The 21,612-nt window shown below is 48.0% G+C and overlaps 2 protein-coding genes across 12 annotated transcripts in view; one reads left to right on the plus strand and one right to left on the minus strand.

Moving 5' to 3' along the window:
* MAP3K13 (mitogen-activated protein kinase kinase kinase 13) overlaps window positions 1-10,668 on the plus strand; it is a 168,100-nt gene extending 157,432 nt beyond the window's left edge. For all 10 annotated transcript variants that reach the window (XM_081830893.1, XM_081830913.1, XM_081830905.1 and 7 more), the window contains 3 exons: window positions 1,188-1,258; window positions 3,701-3,998; window positions 4,823-10,668. In XM_081830893.1, coding sequence (XP_081687019.1) covers window positions 1,188-1,258; window positions 3,701-3,998; window positions 4,823-4,924 — 471 coding nt within the window. In that variant the 3' untranslated portion in view covers window positions 4,925-10,668. The remainder of the gene's footprint in view (window positions 1-1,187; window positions 1,259-3,700; window positions 3,999-4,822) is intronic.
* A 508-nt stretch (window positions 10,669-11,176) lies between these two features.
* On the minus strand, window positions 11,177-19,746 carry TMEM41A (transmembrane protein 41A). Of its 2 annotated transcripts, none has more exons than XM_081830966.1 (5): window positions 19,537-19,746; window positions 17,806-17,959; window positions 15,467-15,628; window positions 14,562-14,716; window positions 11,177-12,997 (listed from the first exon to the last, which is right to left on the minus strand). In XM_081830966.1, exons 1-5 carry the CDS (start codon window positions 19,653-19,655, stop codon window positions 12,853-12,855), a joined length of 735 nt encoding a protein of 244 aa, XP_081687092.1. In that variant the 5' UTR covers window positions 19,656-19,746; the 3' UTR covers window positions 11,177-12,852. The 2 variants fall into 2 exon arrangements, with proteins under 2 accessions (XP_081687092.1, XP_081687086.1); XM_081830960.1 differs by having other exon boundaries at window positions 14,578-14,716; window positions 19,537-19,745.
* Window positions 19,747-21,612: the final 1,866 nt, after the last annotated feature.

The raw sequence follows: 21,612 nt of genomic DNA on the forward strand, positions 1-21,612 counted from the left end.
CACTTCCACGGTGCCTCGGGTAAATGTTCATCTTGGCAGTCAATATAACCCCACGCCTGTCCTTTCTACTCAAAGAAGCATATCAGAATACAAATGGATAAGAGTGATGGTATATTAAAACTGACTTTAAAAGTAAATTATCCTCAACCTTTGGTATAATTACTTGGACCCAGTTACCCACCTCACAATGGATGGTACTAATCCAGTGCATCATGATTCTATGGGTAAGGACAGTTGATTTTAAGTTTGGCTTTTCTTATGTTCTTGAAGAGAGATGGACTCTTCCCTGTGAAGGAAGATCATCTTCTCAGACAAGACACTTATCCAGCCTTCCAGATCAACCACAGAGCCCTGGCAATCCCAAGGCCTCAGATGTCCCAACCAGAGCTCCCCCATCCTTACCAACATGCTGACTCCATAATGCACTACGCATCTGTTTTGTATTCATGGTGAAATGAGAAATACGGTACAAGATATGGTTTCACCCTCAAATAATGTATGCCTTAGCAGTGCAAATGAGCATAGTAACTATAATATTAGTGAAAAGGTGATTGGTACATAGAAGGGAAAAAGTAGTTGTTGGGTTTTGAAGAACTGAAAGATCACTTCTTGGTGGAGTCCCTATGTCAGGGCCTGGAACCATGAATGACAATGATTACAAGAGACTGCCCCCAAATCCAAGACCTTCTCTCTAGTTTCCCCTCCCCATCACTCACCTTGGATAGTCTCATGGAGTCCTTACCTACTGGAGGGCAAAACTCATTTACTCGGTTCTGTGTGTCTTCCAGCATCTAGGACAGACCCTGTCCTCATGGACACCGAGGAAAGGTTGCTGAATGAAAGTATATATGTTCATTTTTTTTAAGATTTTATTTGAGAGAGAGAGCACAATCAGGGGGAGTGGCAGGTAGAGGGAGAAGCAGACTCCCCGCTGAGCAGGGAGCCCAATGTGGGGCTCGATCCCAGGACCCTGGGATCATGACCTGAGCTGAAGGCAGATGCTTAACTGACTGAGCCACCCAGGCTCCCCTGAAAATATATATGTTTAAAGATGACACTCAGCAAACTGCTATTCAGTGCCTTCTGATTATAATTAAATCTTTTACAAGGAGTGTGTGTGTGAGAGAAAGAGAGAGAGAGAAAGAGAGACAGATTGAGATAAAACTCTTTCTCCTTGTTCTCCTCAGAGTGGAGATGACTCCTCTGAAGAGGAAGAAGGGGAAGTAGATAGTGAAGTTGAATTTCCACGAAGACAGAGGTAAAACCAACAAACACATGTACTGCTTTCCGGGTAATGGGGAAAATCCTGAGTTTGGCATACCTCCTGTTCAGTCATAGGTCACCTTTGAACCACCACCTTATCGGGAGATTCGAATTCACCATTCCTGTTTTCCCATTGCCACATTTTGGCCACTCACTATGCATGGTGGATCCTAGTTCATCAGAATTCATTTCTTAGGAACTTCAAGATAAGGAACATAAATTCGAATTCAGGGTTACAATTGAGAATGGAGTGGGCATTTTATGAGAGATGGCCATGCTGTTTTGTGGATAATTTGATGAGTTTCTGGTGTACCTTCCTGTATTAGTCTCTGGCTGCTCTAATAAAATACCACAGGCTGGTGGCTTAAATAATGGGAATTTATCTTTCACAGTTCTGGAGGCTGGGAAGTCCAAGATCAGGGTTCCTGGTGAGGACTCTCTTCCTAGCTTGCAGACAGCAGCCTTCTTGCTGTGTCCTTACAGGGCTGGTGTGGGGGGAGAGGGGTGGTATGGAAGAGAGGGGTGTGGAAGGGAAGGGAAGAGATCTTCCTCTTATAAGGTCACAGTCCCATGGGATTATGGCTGCACCCTTATGATCTCATTTGACTTTAATTACCTCCTAAGAACCTATGTCCAGATTCAGTCACACTAGGGGTAGGGCTTCAACATATGAATTGGGGTGGGGGAGGTGGTGGACACAATTCAGTCCATAGTACTCTCCATGCCTTTGGATAGTATGCCTCAAATTAAGTATAATTAATTAGGTTGAGTTGTCCTTCAGCCCAGCCTTAAAAATAGCTTCCTGCCTAGCCAGAAAGAATAATTTTGCTGGTAGGATTAAATTTAAGAAGGACCACATCCCCCTACTTCTAGAAGAAGAGCTGCCTTCATGTAGGAGTAGGGAAGCTAGTTTTCCTCCAAGAAAGCCTTTTCTGCAGTACACGGTCTGTTCTTGAAGAGTAAAGCTCTAAGAACCCTCCAGGAAGGCTTGTGTACCTGCCCAGAAACAGGAATTCTCTGCAAACTAAGAGACTCCTTTGGTAAATTGTATTCTGGGTCCCCACACTGCACAAAAATGAAATCTGTTCTCATCCCCTGAGCTACTCTTGCCACATTGCTATTGCTACCTTATTATCTCCTTGGTTTCTCCTACGCAGTGAGATTGGATCCCAGTAAAATGTCTTTTCATTCTCTGAACTCACTCTACTGACATCACAGTTACATTACTTCCAGCTTTGTTCCCATGACACACCATGAACTCAGCCCACTTAATGGCTTCCTGCCCTTCTTAGCTGCAAATTACTTGTATGTTTTTACTGCATGGTTTTGCTTTTCATATTATAACATTTTTCTCGCTATCTCCTTTCTGTTACCAGCCTTGAGATGTTGTATGAATCCTACTTTAATTTCCCTTTCCCGCATGGGCTCTTTTCAGGTTCCTTGATTCCCCCCCACCACCACCACCACTCCCAACCTCAGCCTATCACCTGGCCTGGTCAGTGGCAAGCCTCAGATCATATGCCATCAAAATCACTTTGTACTAAGAGATACAGAAAGATCAGACAATGACAGAGGAAAAAGGCAGTCTTCTTTTATTGTTTTGTTTTGAAACCAATGTAAGCTAACAGCATTCTTATTTACTAGTCTACTTATAAACAACGGGAAAGAAATGAACTTTTGCAAATTATCCCGCCCCCTGCCTGCCCCCCACAGATTTGGCCTCATCTGAGCTAAACTCATGTGTTAACTGGAATGAGCCATTAACTGACGAGGCAGTGCCCCCAGCTGCAGAGTGAATGTTCCTCCCAAGCTCATCCCCACTGGGGGTCAGCTGACAGGGCAAAGGCACTTGGCCTTTCCGGGCTGCCATGCCCAATAGGCAACGCAGCTGGGGTTGAGGGAGAGGTAGAGAATGACACAGAGCGGGCTCTGAGTAGACCCAGCCCAAGCTGCAGCTCTGCCTTCTCAGGTGATGTGGCCTGGAACAAGCCACTTTCCTTCTCTGGCTCCAGTTTTATGTCTGGGAAATGAGTTAGGCCAAGAATCTCCCAAGACTCTCTTACGTGTAAGAATCTGAGAGGTCTGTGCATAAGAAGCAGGACGGCTCCACACCATGCGTGTGTGTGCACGCTGTGACCCGACCGGCTGAGGTTTTCAAAGACCAGTGGTAGCCATCGGCTTTGGAATATAGTGTTTAGCCACATAAACATACAAACCAAATGAAAAGGGCGAGTCACATTTCCTTCTCCTTTGCTTTAAAATTAAATAGCATCCATCTATCTGTATTCGAATCTCCCTCGGGGGTCGGGAGAAACCTAGATGACCTCTCGGCGAGGCGATGATTGACAGGCGAGGGAAGCGAGGCTATGATTGACAGGCGAGGGAAGAACAGCAGTTGTGCCTGTGGTGAAGATCCTCTGGTTCTTTGTGGTTCTAGGCCCCATCGCTGTATCAGCAGCTGCCAGTCGTATTCCACCTTTAGCTCTGAGAATTTCTCTGTGTCTGATGGAGAGGAGGGAAATACCAGCGACCACTCCAACAGTCCTGATGAGGTAGCGGACAAACTTGAAGACCACCTGGCGGAGAAGCTAGATGACCTGCTGTCCCAGACGCCAGAGATCCCCATTGAGATATCCTCGCATTCAGACGGGCTCTCTGACAAGGAGTGCGCTGTGCGCCGCGTGAAGACGCAGATGTCTCTGGGCAAGCTGTGCGCAGAGGAACGTGGCTATGAGGTGGGGTTTCTCCCTCCTCCTCTCCTCACTGTAGCTCTTTGGGGTCAGAACGTGCCTGGGTCCCTACGGCCTTTATAATTATCATTTAGTATATGAGATAAAACAGGTGCCTCCAAGAAGTAAGTAGAGTACAGAGATACACAGAGCTCCCCAGTCAGGGCAGGTCTCCCAAGTGAGACTCAAACATCGAACGGCTCAGGCCTCCTTCATTCTAAGATTAGGTCAAACATCACCTGCTCCTGACCCCGTCTCGCTCCTCCATGTCCCACCGTCCCCTGGATGATGCTCTCATAGCACATGGGACGCTCGAGGTCTTGCACAGCACAGGACTGTCCCTGTCTTGGGAGGCAGGATAGCATGGTGGCCGAGAGTGCACACCCAGCCTCCGACGGCCTGGATGCCAAGCCCAGCCGGGGTTCTCTCCTGGCTGCCATGCTGGGCCAGCTGCTAACCTCTCTGTGGGTCAGTGCCCTCGTCTGCAAGGGGGAGTGATGACGGCATCTGTCTCCTAGAGTGCTTGTGAGGATTAAGTGAATTTCTAGACATAAAGCCCTTACAGCAGTGCCCAGATCATAGCCAACACTCTGCAAGCGGGGCTGAGGTGGTCCTGCTGTAACTGCCATCATCTCTCTAGGCTAAGAGATCATCGCTGTCATCACCTCTCTAGGTCTTCTTTCTCCAGAAGCCCGGCAAGGGCGGGACCTGGGCTCATTTATCTTAGCCAGCAACCCAGTATGGTGCCTGTCATGTGGGAGGTGTCCGAAACGTGTTTACTAAATGATTGCCCAAATGGATTAATGTTTTATTTTGTCTCGACTTTGCAGAATCCTATGCAGTTTGAAGAATCGGACTGTGACTCTTCCGATGGAGAGTGTTCTGATGCCACAGTTAGGACCAATAAACACTACAGCTCTGCTACTTGGTAATGGAGGAAAACCCATCCTGAAGATCTCATGACTATACTGGCATTTCAGATCGTTCCCCCCCTCCCCCCAGACTCTTTCCCCTCTCTCCTTGCTTTTTTGTCTGGGAAGAGAGCTGCCCCATCTTTCTTACCCCTAGAAATGAGCTGCAATAACAGGAACATGAGACTTCGCAAATCTCTGGAAAAAAATATCCAAATGAAATTAAGTCTCACTGAACATTTCAATCAAGAATGGCAGGGATCTATTTTATTGAATATTCTAGCTACTGTAACATTGATATTTATTTTTGTTTGACATTTTAACACTTTGTACTGTAAAGAGTGAACTATATATGATATAGAGAGAGAGACAATAATTCTTGCAAAAAAAAAAAAAAGAGAGTGAGAGATAAAGGAAGAAAGAAAAGAAAGAAGTGGACTTTAGGAGCAACATCGTTGGGAATTTGTGGGGCCAGGAGGTATTACTGCTACTTGAACAGGGGACCAGTTTTTTGGCCATAAGTGACTGAAGAAGAGCCAGAGCAAGACATATGGATTATTTTAGAAAACAAAGAACAACAAAGGAAAAGCAATTCCAGGTAACTTGTGAACAGACCACATTAAGTTCAACCAGCTTGTCCAAACAGGTGATGGAAATGGCCTAGAAAAGATTGATGACCAGATACTTGCACCCAAGGCCTTTGAGGGCATGTGCTTACTCTAGGAGGAAAAAGACAACTACACCTGTGGAAGCTGATTTCATTTTAAAAATTTGAAGCAGCATCTGGTAGTGAGACTTACAGATAGCGTCAGACCTTGTCTTTGACAAATACTTCCCTTTTTAATGCTGTCATCGTCATGACCTTGACAAACATGTGACCTTGACCAGTGTGTTGATTTTTCAGACTCAAGTGCCATTTTCTTGTAGCCTATTTCCTTTCCACCTGTTGACCACTTCCTTTAGGAAAAAAAGCGGGGGGTGGGGTGCTGATAAGAGAAAAAGGGGATTTACAACAGTATTAGAAAAGCAAGTGTGGAATTTGTGAAAGTACATTCTAACAGTGTCTCAGTTCCACCTCGTGCAGAAGATGGGACCGCCCCTCTGTGAAACCAGGTTGCTTGTCTACTAGAGTCATATTCATTCAAACAGAACAGACTTTGAAGGCAGCTAGCACGTGTGTGAGTCTGTCCAGTGTCCAACCGCAAACCCCACCCCCCTCGTTTTCATTCATTAACTCATTCCATCCGGGAAGCTTTAGGGCCCGGCTACCCCTAGCAGGCATAAAGACAAAAGAAGCGACTGGCAAAAGGCAACCCCTTTCCCACCACAACAGCATTTTCTTTTTTCTTTTTTTTTAAAGATTTTATTTATTTATTTGAGAGAGAGAGAATGAGAGACAGAGAGCATGAGAGGGGGGAGGGTCAGAGGGAGAAGCAGACCCCCCGCTGAGCAGGGAGCCCGATGCGGGACTCGATCCCGGGACTCCAGGATCATGACCTGAGCTGAAGGCAGTCGCTCAACCAACTGAGCCACCCAGGCGCCCCACAACAGCATTTTCCTTAAATGCAACTTGTAAAGTGTATTTTACTGCACTCCGGATCAATGCAGTTTGGAACAATTGGATTTGGAAATTTCTGGAAAGAACTGATGCCGAGCAGCAGTTAGAAAGATCTGACACTGTCCAAGGCATGAGGTCCTGCTTGGCTCCGGGGTCCTGGGCTTTGAAAAGCACCCCAAGGTACTTCATGGTGCCTTGGCTTCAAGGAAATTTTTATCTAGAATTTTATATAAAAACAGGTGTTGGCCTAGTTTCCGTCTCTTTCTCCAACAAAGGTTACTGTCAAATAACCTCTCTAGGCTCAAGACCTGAAGACCCTGGCTCAACTCTTTGACACTGCATCACATTGGACATTAGGAAAGACTTACACATACAGGTATTAAACTATTTCCAACACAGATGAAACTGTTGCCCCCCCCCTTCCCTCGGTGTCACTGATTGCATCAGCCAAAAAGGAAAGGCGGAGGGAATTTAGAGCAGTTCCTTTTGCTTGTTTGATCCCTCCATTTGTTTACATTTTATGTTGAGACATTGATTTAAAATTTAGTGTCTATAATTTATAGCTCTTAGGTAGGATGAAGGAGAATGTTTAACTTATACAGAGAGCAGTATTGTTTGCATTAAATTATTCCATTTTGTATAAATTCTGTAGCTGGACTACATGAAAGATCTTAAGTTATGGCATTATTATCATTGTTATTTTATTTTATAATAATTATTCTCATTTTCTGTCGATCAGAAGGTGTGGTTTACAGTGTAGCACAATGATTGTGTGTATTGCTAACCATGAGTAATGATGGCTTTTTATGATCTTTATGAAGGAATGAAAATGGAACTGCCATTTGGGAGCTCCCTGGTATTCATCTTAGTTGTATTCCCTCATTTTCTGTGTGCAACAACAATCATCTGAGGATGCGGGTTCTGCCCTGGAGCCCGGTGGGTACACTGTGGTTTTGACTTGATCCTAAAAGCTCCTGGGTGGGCAGATGACTGAGTGGATGGACAAATACTTCAAAAGCTGTAAACTTTCTCAAGTTTCTTAAGAAATAAAATCATGGGACTACATTAGAAGCAAAAAGAGAATTATTTAGTGCCCTGGGAGGAACTGACCTAGGGGGTTGCCGCCCGGGGCCCGTAGGTCAGGCAGCGCCGGGAGCGGGCAGCAGGTTGTCCTCTCCTTCCTATCGGGTCCCATAGCACCAAACCCTTTTTTTTCTCCTGGCTGGGAATAGCAAAGAAACATTAAAACAAAATGACATAAAATGCCTGGCTGTGATGTCATCCAGTAAAAGATGAGAGAAATTCTAGAAGGAGGCCTAGTCACTTAGAGGGTCATAGGGCTGGAAAGGTACCTCGAAAGGCCAGAGTTTCCATCCTTGGACTTTAGACCCACACTGTCCTCTGACTCTCTCTGCTTCGTTGCTTCTGGGAACAGAGAGGCTACAAGTCTACATCCTCTTTCTCTCTAGCATAAAACACACTTCAGCTCGTCCAGTTCTTGGCCACCTCTAGTGGCAAAAGAGAAACATGAGGGTCAGCTTCTGTCTTAGCACCTTTCAGTGATGGTCTTCCTAGAAAATCTGATACCTGATACCTCATAATTTTGATGTTTTTTTGAGTTACCATCTTGACTGCCTGTCATGATTATGCCATATATACCCATCTGGGTTACTGTTATGAGCATGCTAGGCTAGCAGACAGTGTTGAATCTTTAGTCATTCACCGTATTGTCAAGAGTTGCATAAAGTTCCACACTGAACATTTTTATTTTTAGTAGAAGTGACTAGAGGCTTCAGAAGAGAACAGTGTCCATAGTCTAGGTGAAAAGCCTTCTCTATCCCAGCCTGGCCCTTCACTGCCTGCCTTGAGCTAACCAGGACAGCTGTGAATCGGTGTGTGTTTCTTTGAGAACAACTTCACAGTCATCTGAAGAGTGCTGCATCCAGAGCTCAGGGAATCGAAGAGTGGATTCTTCAGTCCTCAGGACCATGCAACATGCTGTAAGGAGCCTCACAAGACTATGATTTCAAGCTTCAGTGTTGATTGAAAGTTTAACCCCCTTGGGATGAGCGTTCACATTCATTTAGCATCTGTTTTTGACTGACTGCAAGATAATGGGTTTTGTCTTGCAGATGAACATTTGGTTCTGATTTTCATCTATTTCTAGATCATGTCCTCTGATAACAATTCCTATTAAAATGGCTTAGCAGAGGGACTGAGAAGCCAACATCCACTTTGAAATAATAGACCTTACCGCCAGTGAAGTTTCAACCTGTTTGCAAGATTGTGGGAGCTCCTACTCAAAAAGGGTAGCGATGCTAGCTAGCTCTGCTGTAAGATGATTTGGTACAGCCTACTTGAATTTCAGATACTTAAAAACTTTAGTATCAACAAATCATCCTTCTAGAATTAAGGATTCTTAAAGTAGGACTTAGTAAATACTAGACATACATTTCAGAGCCTCATTTTTGCTAACTTTCCCTCTCACCCCAGGTAATAGATGTGATGGTATTGGATTTTCCTGGTACCAACCCAATTTTAAATGCCCTCCTCTACTATGAAGAATTGACATCCTTTCCATGTGAATGCAGCCTTATTGATCAAATAATTTACTTTTTTATCCCCATGCCCTTTTATCTCAAGTTTTCCCCCTTTTCGTAAAATGTTCCCACTTGAACTTTCTGGAACTGAACTCTCCAGAAGAGAACATATTTGGAACCCAAGGAATTCCTGCCCTGCCCTGCTCTGCAGTATAGTGTGTTTTGTTTTTCCACTAGAAAAAGAAACCAGAAACCAAACTACTACTGCATACCGCCATCTACCACCTCCACCCTTGAACACCCAAGACTGGTGTTATTTACTGATCGTCATATTCTTTCCACAGCCTCAGAACCTCTCACAGCAGGGCACTGGGGACAACTACCACTTGATTGGAATTGGTGTGTAGGGGGAGATCTGTTTTGGCATCCCAATCCTAAGCTCATAATTAATTTTCTCAAGGTGGTTTGATATCTTGAGTTAGCTCTGAAGGGAGAGTGACAGGATCACACCAGTGTCCTCCTTATGGAGCCCACCCTGTGGCTGTTGGGGCATCAGCACCATTGGCAGGAAAAAAGGCCACTTGCTTCCGCCCACTGCCCTTTTGGATGACAATTCCAACTGAGTAATTTCCAATCACTGATGAATGGAATTCCAAAGTGTCTCTGCATTTACATCATTTCATTGTGTTCAGTAAGCATGTTCCTCCCTCCCCTTCTATGAACAAAGTTAATACGTTAAGTCCCAGTTACTTCTTTCTTAGACTCCGTGAGGCTAATGTACCAAAACAATGTGATATTCTTTTTAAGACTTTGACTTGTACTGTCGGTATGAATTTAGTGCCTTTCCAGGCAGCAAGATTTTTCTTCTTTGCTGATTTCATAGAATAAATGCCCTAGTATACTCCTACCACCAATGTTACCAACCTCATAGACTAGCACATAAGAATTACATTAGTCGGCTTGTTTGCATGCTACTGCCAATATTGCAAGCGCCTATTCAAACTGGAATGAACAAGGTTGCCAAGTGGAAGACCCTTCTGGAACCCGGAACACTTCTCAGGGACAAATGGCAGAAGAAGGGGAGCTCTCAAAGCACTGCTTTGAGAAACACGGTTACCTCCAAAGAGTTGGGGTAAGGCTTCTGTTAACTGTCACGTGATGAGGGCATCGTGGCAGGATTTCACAGAGACAGGCCCCTACGTGGATGCAAGGCCGCTGTAAGGAAACCTTCAGCCGAATGCCAGGCTTACTCCCTGGAGCCACTTCACCGCACTCGGGAGCGCTGGCCCCTGGCCCCAGGTTGCTGCCTGGTGTCCTGGCAGAAAGGGTCCTCCGATGGTGCCACGCAGAGGGCCCCACAGTCAGAATGTGCCAGCTCTTAGGAAGATGGCCCTTAGGGACCGTATCACCTGGGCGGCTCTCCACCACTTGGATTCTTTATTGCAATAATTGGAGTTCCTATCAGTTTGGAGCAAATTCTTTCCTGTGGTTAAGTCTCAAAATGAGCTTCCTCATCTGTCTCCCCGGGGTCTCCAGTCCTGTCAGTCCCCCGCTCCCTGTGGTTTAGGACGCCAGCTCCATTTGTACTGAGCAATTGTACGGTGAGGGGAACGGGAGTGACGATCGAAGCAAACCAATGCATGGAATTAAACAAAAAGTGTGCTTCACTCCTTTCTGGTCCTGTCTTTTCCTAAGGTGCTATGTGGGTCCTGACAGCTGCCTTCACCTGTCCAGGCACTTGTCAGAGCTTTCGGGAAGGGAAGACTCGACAGGCAGGGTGTCCTGCGGCCAGGAAAGCCGGGGGTGGAGAAGCTGGTTTCTGTGGCTCTGTTGTTTCAGACACACCCACAGAAGGAAGGGAAACCATCGTTTTCTTTCCTCATAGTCTCTTCTTGTTTTGTCACAGCCTGGACAGGTGCCCTCCTGCCTTCCCACGGCTTCCCCGCTGCCCATCTTGTAGGTCCTCCTCTGTTCCTAGTGACCCCACTATCGAGTGAGTGCAGAGAAGAAAAAGGGGAAAACAAAAATCTGGCATCCAAAGAATCATAGTGGTGAGAAGCCTCCCAAGAGTGGAAAGCTAAAACACCATTTTGGATCGTCTGCTTTTCAGCCAATCCTAATTCCCACCGGCAAGGGGAATGGAAAGTTAGCAACATGTCCAACACACACCACACAGAACATTAATATCCATTTATTTGGGAAATTGCTTTACCTGTAAACTCACAACTGGTAAGGCACATTGTAGCAAAATCATGGCGGGGAGAGACAAATACAAGGATCTGTGAAGGGCAAAGGGCACATACTTGCAATAGTGTAGAAGACGCTGGTTTCCCCCTTCTCTCCTCCTCCTCCTCCAGAACACAAAAAGCTACAGATTTCACACAGCCTTCTCCTCACCCCCCCACTCGTTACCAAGCTTCTCTGAAAGCAACACATCTTTAAAAATGAAGTTCTTGTTGTGTTTTTTTGGATCATACCATGTCCCTAAAGCACAGCTTGGGAACTGATGCTTCCTACTGAACAGGAGCATTCTCAGGAATGCATGTAGAACAGTGGGCCAAGTGAAAGCCTTGGCAAGACTTTGGCCAAGCCAGATCAAAACCCAGCAGGTGACGCCCAAAGGCAACAGTTCTGGTAAGAAACGATGAGTTACTCCTGTAGGGTCCGGGATCCCAGAGCTGGTCAGTTTAGGTGCCAAGGTCCTTATGTCCCTGGCAGCATTAACCCAGGCCTGTGCCCGTTCAATACCACAGCTGCAAGAAGCAATGACAGCTACAGAACATTAAAACGTCACACAACAAATCCAAAACCAAGTTTCCCTCTTTGGATTAAAAGATAAAAGTATTCCTCAGTTATTCTCGACAAATGACAACATGAAAAAAAATAGAGGGCACACTGGCTGATAGCTGAGTGTACTGAATCCATTCTCCTAGCAGGAGGATGGAGAAAGGGTTCATACACAGAAAGGATAGATTAGAAAATGTACTGATAGTCATTTGGTTCAAGTGAGCCAAGGACGCTGCCCCATTCAGACAGGTAAGAATTTCTCCAGAACATACCTACAACACAGAGTTTGCTGCATTCATATTTAATCTATTTGCAATCAGCTTATTTGTCAGGACATGCAGCTAAGAGGTTTGACATATATGGTAAGGTCAGTGCATCTGAACACAAAGAGCATCACGGAGATCACTGTGCATTTGAGCTGTACGTGCAAGTTCTGCGCAGTTCGTCAGCTTGTTTCCCTTGGTTTATGGAAGAGGTAGCTCATCAGCAAAAAAGTAGTACACAATACTCTTCGAGAGGCTAACAAGATGAAGGGTAATGTCAGTGATGCGGGTTCACGTCATCATTTATACCACGAACACCCACTAGGGACTTAACAGGAGAACACCTATCACAACAGCCTACCACTTAGAAAAAGGGCACTCTGGACAAGGACAATCAGCATCTTCTCCTAAGGCAGCTCAGGGCTTGGCAAGAGGCAAATACAACAGACCACCCTGAGTTCCTTGTTATTCAACAGAATATAAATAGGGTTTTCTAGAAGGCCATCCGTTTCACAGAGTGTCCTGCTAAGCCAGGACTGGTTTGAGGACCTGGTACAATCCCCCTTCTAGGGCACAGAAAGTCCTTTATGAAAACACTGCACACAGATGAAGAGTGTCCAAATCACCTGTTGAGGGTAATTAAAAACAATGAGGGGCTGCAGAGGACCACACCATCACACAAATAAGCAAAAGAGTCCAGGGACGTGGCAAACAAAAAACCAAGATCACGTGTCCTTTCTACTATTTAGGTGATTAGCGTTGCTTATTTCATTCAAATGCAGGTCCTTCTGACTAAATTTTTTAATGAGGGTTCCAGGAACTAAGGCCACCAGGGCAATGGCCAAAAGCTTGAAGACTGTTTCCCAGGAGAAAAGAGCATCCAGAGAGGTAAGAGTTGACAGGATGGAACCTGTCTGCACACAGATAAAATTGTACGGGACCAAACCTGGAAGAAAGGGAAAGAGCCTGTTACCAGGGGCAGCAAGATGAGAAACAATAACCCCTCAGAAATGTCCCCAGGAATTCACAACCATGACTCCAGATTTTTTTTGCCCAACTCCTGACCCCTAAGCACATTACCTCTTTCCCCTCTCCACCTCTTCCCCTCCTTTCCTCACTTCCCATAAACTGCCCCATTTAACAAAAAGACTTGAGATGATTTACAAAAAATGCATGTGGTACAATAAGATAAAAATATTTTTAATAGGAAACAAAAATAAATGAAGGATACAAGAAATCAGGAGATACAGTTAGTACGAGAAAGTGTAAGGTTCACACATTTGCTAGAAGTGCCCTCAAACTGGGTTCTGAGGACCCAACAGCCTAAGTAATGAGAGGCACCAGCATTATGAGATTTATAATATGCATAAGATAAAAACAAGTTTCTTAGAAACAGCACTACTTTCGCGTTCTATACTGTCTCTAAGAGATCATCAAATCCACTGGATCCCCGAGAAGTCTGACTGGTGGCCAGACAGGCTGGCTGTTTAACAATCCCCTGGGGAAGCTGTTAAAAACACATCCTTGGGCTCCCCCCACCCTCCCCCAAGATTCTGGTTACCTGGGCCTGGAGTAAAACCCAGGAACCTGCATCCTAACAGCTTCTCCTGACCGCCATTCCTGAGATTAATTGGTTTGAGAACCCCTGATCACTCAGTCCTCCCCTACAGTAGACGATGCCTCAAGATCACAGAGCACTCAAGGTCACACAGCTTGTCAGAGAGGAGACTGGAAGCCCGGTCTCCAGAGTCTTTCCCAGCCTCCTGCCACCTAGGTAATCACAGGCTGCTAACTGAGGAACCAAGACACTTTGTCTGAAAGCCAAATGACCGGAATGAGCTGTGGTCGATTTTGCTTCGACTTAAGATCTCAATTTCTCTCTCAAGCGTTCCCTATTAATAGCAGCTGCTCAACCACAGATTTGTTCTATCCGACCTAGAAGTCCTGAGTAGTCAGTCTTTCTCTCCATGCTCTCAAGTAGGTTTACGAGAAGCACTCCTTGCCTTAGGCTTACAGAGGGTGGTTCACCTCCAGTGTGAAGACAACAACAGTCACTGACCTTACGGGCTGATCCAAGGCCCAGACCCGGAGAAACCATGCTCTTGTCCCAGCCCCTCACCTGGCCCAGTTGCTCTGCTCCTTTCTTCAGCCTCCACCCTTTCTTCACCCACACCCCCTCACTCCAGCTCAGCTTTCCTGCTAGCATTTCCTGAGACCTGGCTAAGGGCCAAGTGACTCATTTTCCACAGAGGATGCTACCAACCCCAGGGCCCAGCACAGTGCTGGCCACACAGCAAGCGCTAAATACCGCTGTGGGATGAACTATCCTTACTTTTCCCAAAAGCATTTTTATGGGTTTTCTGTTCAGCCCTGAGCAGATTTGAAATCAGGAATAATTACTGGAGGTCGCAACTCTTGATGCTGTTCTTCACACCCCTGGGCTCTCAGAGGCAGACACAGGCCCATGTGGGTAGGCCTCCGACATGGCAATGCTAAAGACTCAGACTTACCCCACCAGCTTCTTACCAATCAGAACAGAGAAGAAGAAATGCACAATCGGGATGTTCAGAATCGGAGCTGAGAGGTTCAAGAACCAGTTTGGCATCATGGGGAAAAGTCTCAAAAACAGCAAGAAAAAAAACAGGCTATTTCTATTCTCCTCCACCTGTAGCCAAAAAAGACAAGGCCATTAAGAAGCAGAGGATCTCTAGATATTGAAAATCTGATAGCACCAAGCACTGTTCTAGATACTTCATATATTCTGTTCCTGAATCTCCCAACAAACCTCCAGGGTAGAGACTGTTTCCTTCATTTTTTTAAATTAAGATTTTATTTATTAATTTGACAGAGAGAGCACAAGCAAGGGGAGTAGCAGAGGGAGAGGGAGAAGCAGGCTCAATCCCAAGACCCTGGGACAGGGGCAGACACTTAACTGACTGAGCCGCCCAGGCGCCCCTGTTTTCCTCATTTTTAAAATGGAAGTACTGGGGCGCCAGGGTGGCTCAGTCGTTAAGCATCTGCCTTCGGCTCAGGTCATGATCCCAGGGTCCCAGGATCGAGCCCCGCATCAGGCTCCCTGCTCCGCGGGGAGCCTGCTTCTCCTTCTCCCCCTCCTGTGTTCCCTCTCTCGCTGTGTCTCTGTCAAATAAATAAATAAAATCTTCTAAAAAAATAAAATAAAATGGAAGTACCTGAGACTCAGAGAAGTCAGGAACTTGCCCAAAGTCACAGAGCGCGTAATGATGAAGCTGGAATTTGATCCCAGGTCTGTGCCTCATGAACAGACCAAAAGGAGCCCCTAAGAGCTCCAAAGCAGGGCAGGGGACCACGGTAGGAAATTCCTGCCTGCACACCCCTCAGGGCCCTGAGGTGACCGTCAGGGGGCCCAGCACTCGGTTGCGGCCCCTCCCCTTACCTTCCTCTGCAGCAGGGACACTTTCTCAGGAAAGTAGGAGACCACCAGCTGCTTGCCAAAGACACTGGAGAGCAGGTAGCAGCATGTGGCGCCCACTGATGTCAACACACAGCACAGCAGAAGCCCCAGCCATGGTCCGAACAAAGCACCAGCTAAAATATTCTGCAAAAATAAAACAAACCCCTCAGCCGTTAGAACATCTGCTGGCTACCAGTCACCTTGTACTGGGGCCCAAGAGTCAGAGGTTCCCTCCTCTTCCAGTGATTTTCCCAACCCACACCCAACTCCCATTCTAAAGGGGTGAATGAACAGTGATGACAGGGCTGGGAACTGTACCCCTGGCCTTGGTCTCTTCACCTTCCAAACAGGGATGAGGTGAACACTTCAGAAGGCAGGAGAACATTCTCTGGGACAATATGGGTATACAGCCCCCCGGCCTGCTGCGCGGGCTGTGGGAGGTCCTGCGATCAGGAGTGCTCCAAGAAGGGAGAAATGCAATTCACACGTTATTGTTACCATTTTAAATGAACAGAAACCATGAATTTTCCTTCAGTAAGACCACCTAAGCTATATAAAACGTCCTCTTTCTTTGCTTCCTGCTGGAATTACATCTGTGGTAGAGAACACTGGGGGTTCCATGTTGACCAGAGCTCTAGCTGACACTCAAAAAAGTCTTAGATTAAGAAAAATGAAAAGTGAGCAAATACATCCTAAATACAGTTTGGCCAGTAGACGTCACCCTGCCAAACATGGGATCCAAGAGAGAAAGTAAAAGGGGAACTTCCAAGTGAGAAGGTGGGGGTCTGATGAGCACCTACTATAAGTGAAGTGCTTGACTACATGTCTTATTTCATCCTTACAACGACCCTGTGTCACATGCCATCCTTACACCATTCTCGCAGGGAGAGATTAAGTATCGTGCCCAAGCTCCTCCACTAGACAGAGACAGGATTCACTCCCAGGTAGCATCTGACTCTGCCCTGAATAGGGATCAGCTCAAGAGGGGAGGCAGGGGGCGCCTGACTGGCTCAGTCGGTAGAGCCTCTGACTTTGATCTCAGGGTGGTGACTTTAAGCCCCATGTTGGGCATGGAGGCTACTTAAAAAAAAAGAAAGAGGGAAGGCAGCTACAGAGGCACCCCCAAGAAGTCAGTCCCAGACCTCAAGCACCACACGCCTCCCTGTCTCTTTTGACATGGACATGTTTGCTTTTCTTCCAGTTTCCAGCCCGAGCCTGGAGTAAAGATGCCAAGGCAGGAGAAAAAAGCAGGACGGAAGGAAGCTTTCAGGGTCTCCTGCTCAGTCACTTAGTCATTCAACAAGTGCTGAGGGCCACTGTGCGCCAGGCACCATCACCGAGCCAGGTGCTCTCCACGCACCGTTCCATTTAACCCTCCACACGACAACGCGCAGGAGTAGCCCCAATTTCCAGATGAGGAAACAGAGTTGGAGAAGTTAAAGGGTTGCCCGTGGTTACACAGCTGAGATTCAAGCCCACCCCAAGCCCTAAAATACACACACATTGACATGAAACAGCTGAAAATGCTGTGGGGAGGACAGCAAGGTTCCTCCTTAGAGCCTTAGGCAGCAACTGAACAGAAGCAGCCCGCAGCGAGAGTGCATACCCACGCCCAGCGCCGCAGCTCCGAGGGCGGTGGGGGGGGGCCGCCTGGGAAATCAGGACGATTCGTCCTCCCCACACCCTCCCCACGCAGGGAGGTCTCCCCGGCCTCTCCAGCCTCACATCACCATCAACAACTTGCATTTGTTCGTCAAACATCTGGGAAGGCACTTCCCTGAGCCGGGCAAAGAAACACAAAGCCGAGAATCAGGAATGGGCCCGGTTCTCAAAGATCTCAAAGACTAGTGGAGAACACAGATTTTCAAAAAGCAATAGAAAACGGTGCCAAGATGCAGAACGTTCCGGAAGCTCCAAGAGGAACAGCCGACCCAGCCCGGACTGTGTGTGTGTGTCTCCGGGACAGCGCTCGGCCATCAAGGCCTTGGAAACAAGAGGAGAGGCCGACTCTGGGGCCAGGCAGACACGGGTTCAGCCCCCCAGCCCCGCCCCTCCTCTCCCTGTCACCTCGGACAGTCCCTTCCCACCGCAGTGTTTCCTTATCTGTAAAATGGGATCATGACGCCCACACGCTAAGGCTGCTAGGAGAGTTAAATAAGGTCAGGAAAGCAACCAGGACAGTGTTTGACCCAGGGGAGGCTGTCGACAAAGGGCCGCCACAGTACTCTTCCTCTGGACTGTGTGATTTGCAGCCTAAGGGCCCCTCTGCAAAGACAGAAGGTGGATTCCTGGTGGGCACAGAAGGAGGGCAGGGCACTGACCAGGAAGCTGGAGCCAGGGATGGCAAAGCCCTGCTTGTAGAGGTAGGCGCCGCAGAAGAGCAGGAACACGCAGGCCGGGTGCTCCTTCCGGTACTCTCGAAGGACCTCGGAGAGCTCCCGCAGCTCCGCCAGGTCTGAGGGGAACCACAGTGACCTGGGGATTTGGAAAAGCGCATGGAAACGTGAGTCCAGATCGGCCTAGGACCTAGGAAAGTCACTTGTGCCTTCATTCCAAAGTAGGTTTATAAATGTGCCCATCATCTGGTTTGCTGGGAATGCACACACACTGGGAGCCCAGGGTGACGGGGAACCTGATACCACACAGCGGAGGAAGACAGAAGAGCCCTGGTTTGGGAAGCAAGACCTGGGTTAACATCTCAACTCTGCTGCTATCCAGCAGTGTGATCTCGGGCTAGTCCCTGGGCCTCAGTTTCCTTATAGGAAAAAATGAGTGGTAAGTGCCCTTTTAGTTCTCAGGTTTTATGATGTATTCTTAAGAGGCAAACGCATTCATTTTCAGGCAAGAACTAAATGTCCTAAATTGGCTTCCCTTCATGGAACGCCCCCTCCCCCACAAGCTTCAGGCCAAGGACAATTGAAACTTCACAATGCTCCCCAGTTACTAGGTAAAAAGTGTTCTATCAGTCACTAACAGGCCAATTAAAGACTCTCTGGGAAAGTATATCTGTCCCAGACCATAAACATAAGCTTCTTGGTAACATGTCAGGCTTGAAACCAACCCTTTCAAAGAGGCTCCCCCCTCCCCAACTCTTTATCTGGCCCTTAGGGCATTCTGAACCCTGTACAAGGGTTACGGTGCAAAGGCTACCTTGCCTCTGAGATAAGAGTAACCCTTGAATCCATCAATGATCAATTTTGAGCAAACCCGCCTACTTGTCATCAGAATGTTTCTCTTAGTACGTCTGACATCCACAGCACAGCCTTCTCAACTAGATCAAAAGAATACTGTAACTGAACACAGTTATCCTCATATTCAAATATAAGTAACATCCTTGCCAACGCAAGGCTGTGCCAGGCACACTTCCATAAACTTCATAACTATGCTACGCTCCCGGGGAATCAGCCCGGCGGCGCCGCCTCCCGCCCCACCAAGTCGGTCATGAGAAGGCAAAAAGGAGAGACAGCCAGGAAGACGGGCGGACCTGATCATTAGTTCGTGAATAATTTAAAGTCCATGCAACACTCCTGAAGACCGAATGCCTGCAAGCCCCAACGGCAGAGCTGACGGGAAGCGAGATGGGCTGGGGAGGACGGAGGAGGGAGGCTGATAGCAGTTGTGGAGAGGGGGGCTGCCGGTCCACCCTGGGGCGAGGATCGGGTTAGGGCTGGGCCCGGGAAGGCGACGGGCGCACGGCTCCCGCGGCGACGCCACCGCGCCGACAGAGGCGCGCGAACGGGCGCCGCGGCGATAAGACGCCGCGTTTCCCTCTGCAAATCACCGCCCTGCGTGCAAAGCCAGCGATCGCGCGCCCAAACTGCACACCGCGCAGCCGGCAGCCGGCAGCCCCAGCCAGGGCCCCGACTCCCATCCACCCCGCCGGCCCGACACCGGACAGATGCGGCCGGGCCACCAGACCCCGATCCCCAGTCCCAGAACCGAACCCCCCGCCCCCGACGCCTCCGCTCCCGGAACCGAATCTCCCACTCCCAGACCCCCTCCTCGGACCTGGCTCCCTTCCTCTGACCCGAACGGCGGCCCCCGCCACGCACCTGCCTCCGGTCTCCTCGCCGGAGGCCAGCGTCCGCCCCCGGGGCAGTCGCGTCGACAGCAAGTACAGGGCGAAGGTGGAGCCGACGAAGACCAGCAGGAGGCCGAGCAGGGGGCGCATCTCGGCGCCCGCTCCCGGACCCGCCGAGCCGCCGTGGAACCTGCAGGCAGCTCCCGGCCCGGGGCTGCGCGCGGCCTGCGCCCGCGGAGCGCATTCACGGACGGACCGGGGCGGGGTCCGCACCAAGCCCCGCCCGTGGACCCCGGCCCCGCCCCCGGCCTGGGCTCCGCGAGCTGAGCGGGCTTGTTGAGATTCCAGCCGAAACCTGTCTTGCAGCAGCTCTACCGTGCGTCTGCCCTCCTTCCGTCTGCGCATCTTTTTCCATGTTTACCTCTGTTTCTTTCTCTGCTTATTTGCAGGCTCTTTGCCAGGCGCTGGGAGATCCAGAGGTGATTCACGAGCCCTGCCTACAGCGAGCTTGCAGTCTAGTGCTCAACACTCTCTTGTCCACCCCCAGCTGTGATACAAAGCGAATACAGCCAGTGCTCCAATCAAGTGCGGTGGGACGGTCATAATGACCACAGAAATAATGAAAATTACTTTTTATTGATTCCATTACCCCTACCCCTCACAACAATCCGGCAAGGTTGGTATTTTTGTCTTTATTTAACAGATGAAAAAATCTGAGTCTCAGATTAAGTGACATCCCCAGAAAAGAGAGCCCTGATGACTGTTGCGGAGGACCACCTGAGCTAGGGCGTCTCAAGCTCTTTGTTGGTCTCTGATGGCTCTGGCGATAGTCAGCTATTTTGTTAACAGTTCTGGTAAAACTGCTCATCATAACTTCTGGGCCCGCTGTGCCTGCTCCAAGCCATGACCTATGATTCTAAAGTATAAGTTAAACTGATCTCTGGAATATCCCGCAGGAAGGTGGCAGCCTGGGCTGTGGCCACGGCTTTTTTTTTTTTTTTTTTTTTTTTTTGAGAGAGCAGGGGGAAGGGGGAGAAGCAGACTCCCGCTGGGCAGGGAGCCTGACGTGGGGATCCCAGGACCCTGAGACCATGACCTGAGCCGAAGGCAGACCCTTAACAGACTGAGCAGTAACTTTCTATTACTGATAAGTCTCTTGACTTTCTTGAGTGAGGTTTGGGGTAGTGGCTATAATCATTTTAAGAATAATAAGAGCGATTGTTAGGTATCCTAGAAAACATGCATCAGTAAGGCCTCCAACTATTAAGACATTCATAAGCCCAAAGCTGGTGATCATACCCACAAATGAAAATGTATCCCCCTGGTGGGCAGAGGACTCCAAATGTTAGAGAGAGAGAGTCAGGATTAGAATCCAAGTCAACCGGGGTACAAAACTAATGGTCCCACACTGCGTGGATTCATGGAGGAGACAGGGTTTGAGTTTACCTTAAAGGTGAGCAGGATTTCCACAACAGAGAAAGGAAGGAGAGGGTGAGCTAGGGGCCCAAGTAAGGCACCAGAGTCCAGTTTCGTGAAGCCTAAACTATATGAGAAATGAGAAGTTGGAGACAAACCGGAAAGCATTGGAAGGCAGGCTCGGGAGCTGGATTTTTCAATATTGTGCATGGTGAGACAGGAACAGAGGTGTTAAACAAGAGAATGATTTAGTTCCCGTTTTAGGATGTTTGCTCTGGCAGATGATTAGAATACGTTCTGAGTTGGTAGTTGCAACTGTCCTAGTGAGAAAGGATGCAGGCTGAGACAGGACCACAGCAATGAGAATGAAGGGAGGAGGATGGACACACGAGGAGGAGCTGAGTTGGTAGGAAATATGACTGATTACATGGAGAAGAGGCAGAGAGGAGTCCATAATGCCACAAGCCTAGACAACAGAGAGAAAGCATCTTCATCATATCATTCAAAGCACCTCTGGGGCCAAGTAAGAAGCACCTGTCAGAATTTGAAGTGTACCAGGTCCTAGCAATTCCGTGTCCAGGAATTTAACTTATAGATATGCTCACAGACAAAGTTGTATGTTCCAGGGTATTCTCTCAGCTTTGTTTTGGTATTACGAGATTGGGAACAACCTAAATGCCCATCAGTTGGG

Source organism: Leptonychotes weddellii, chromosome 1, assembly GCF_054177405.1.
Source record: "Leptonychotes weddellii isolate Sample4059 chromosome 1, ASM5417740v2, whole genome shotgun sequence".
NCBI lineage: Eukaryota > Metazoa > Chordata > Mammalia > Carnivora > Phocidae > Leptonychotes > Leptonychotes weddellii.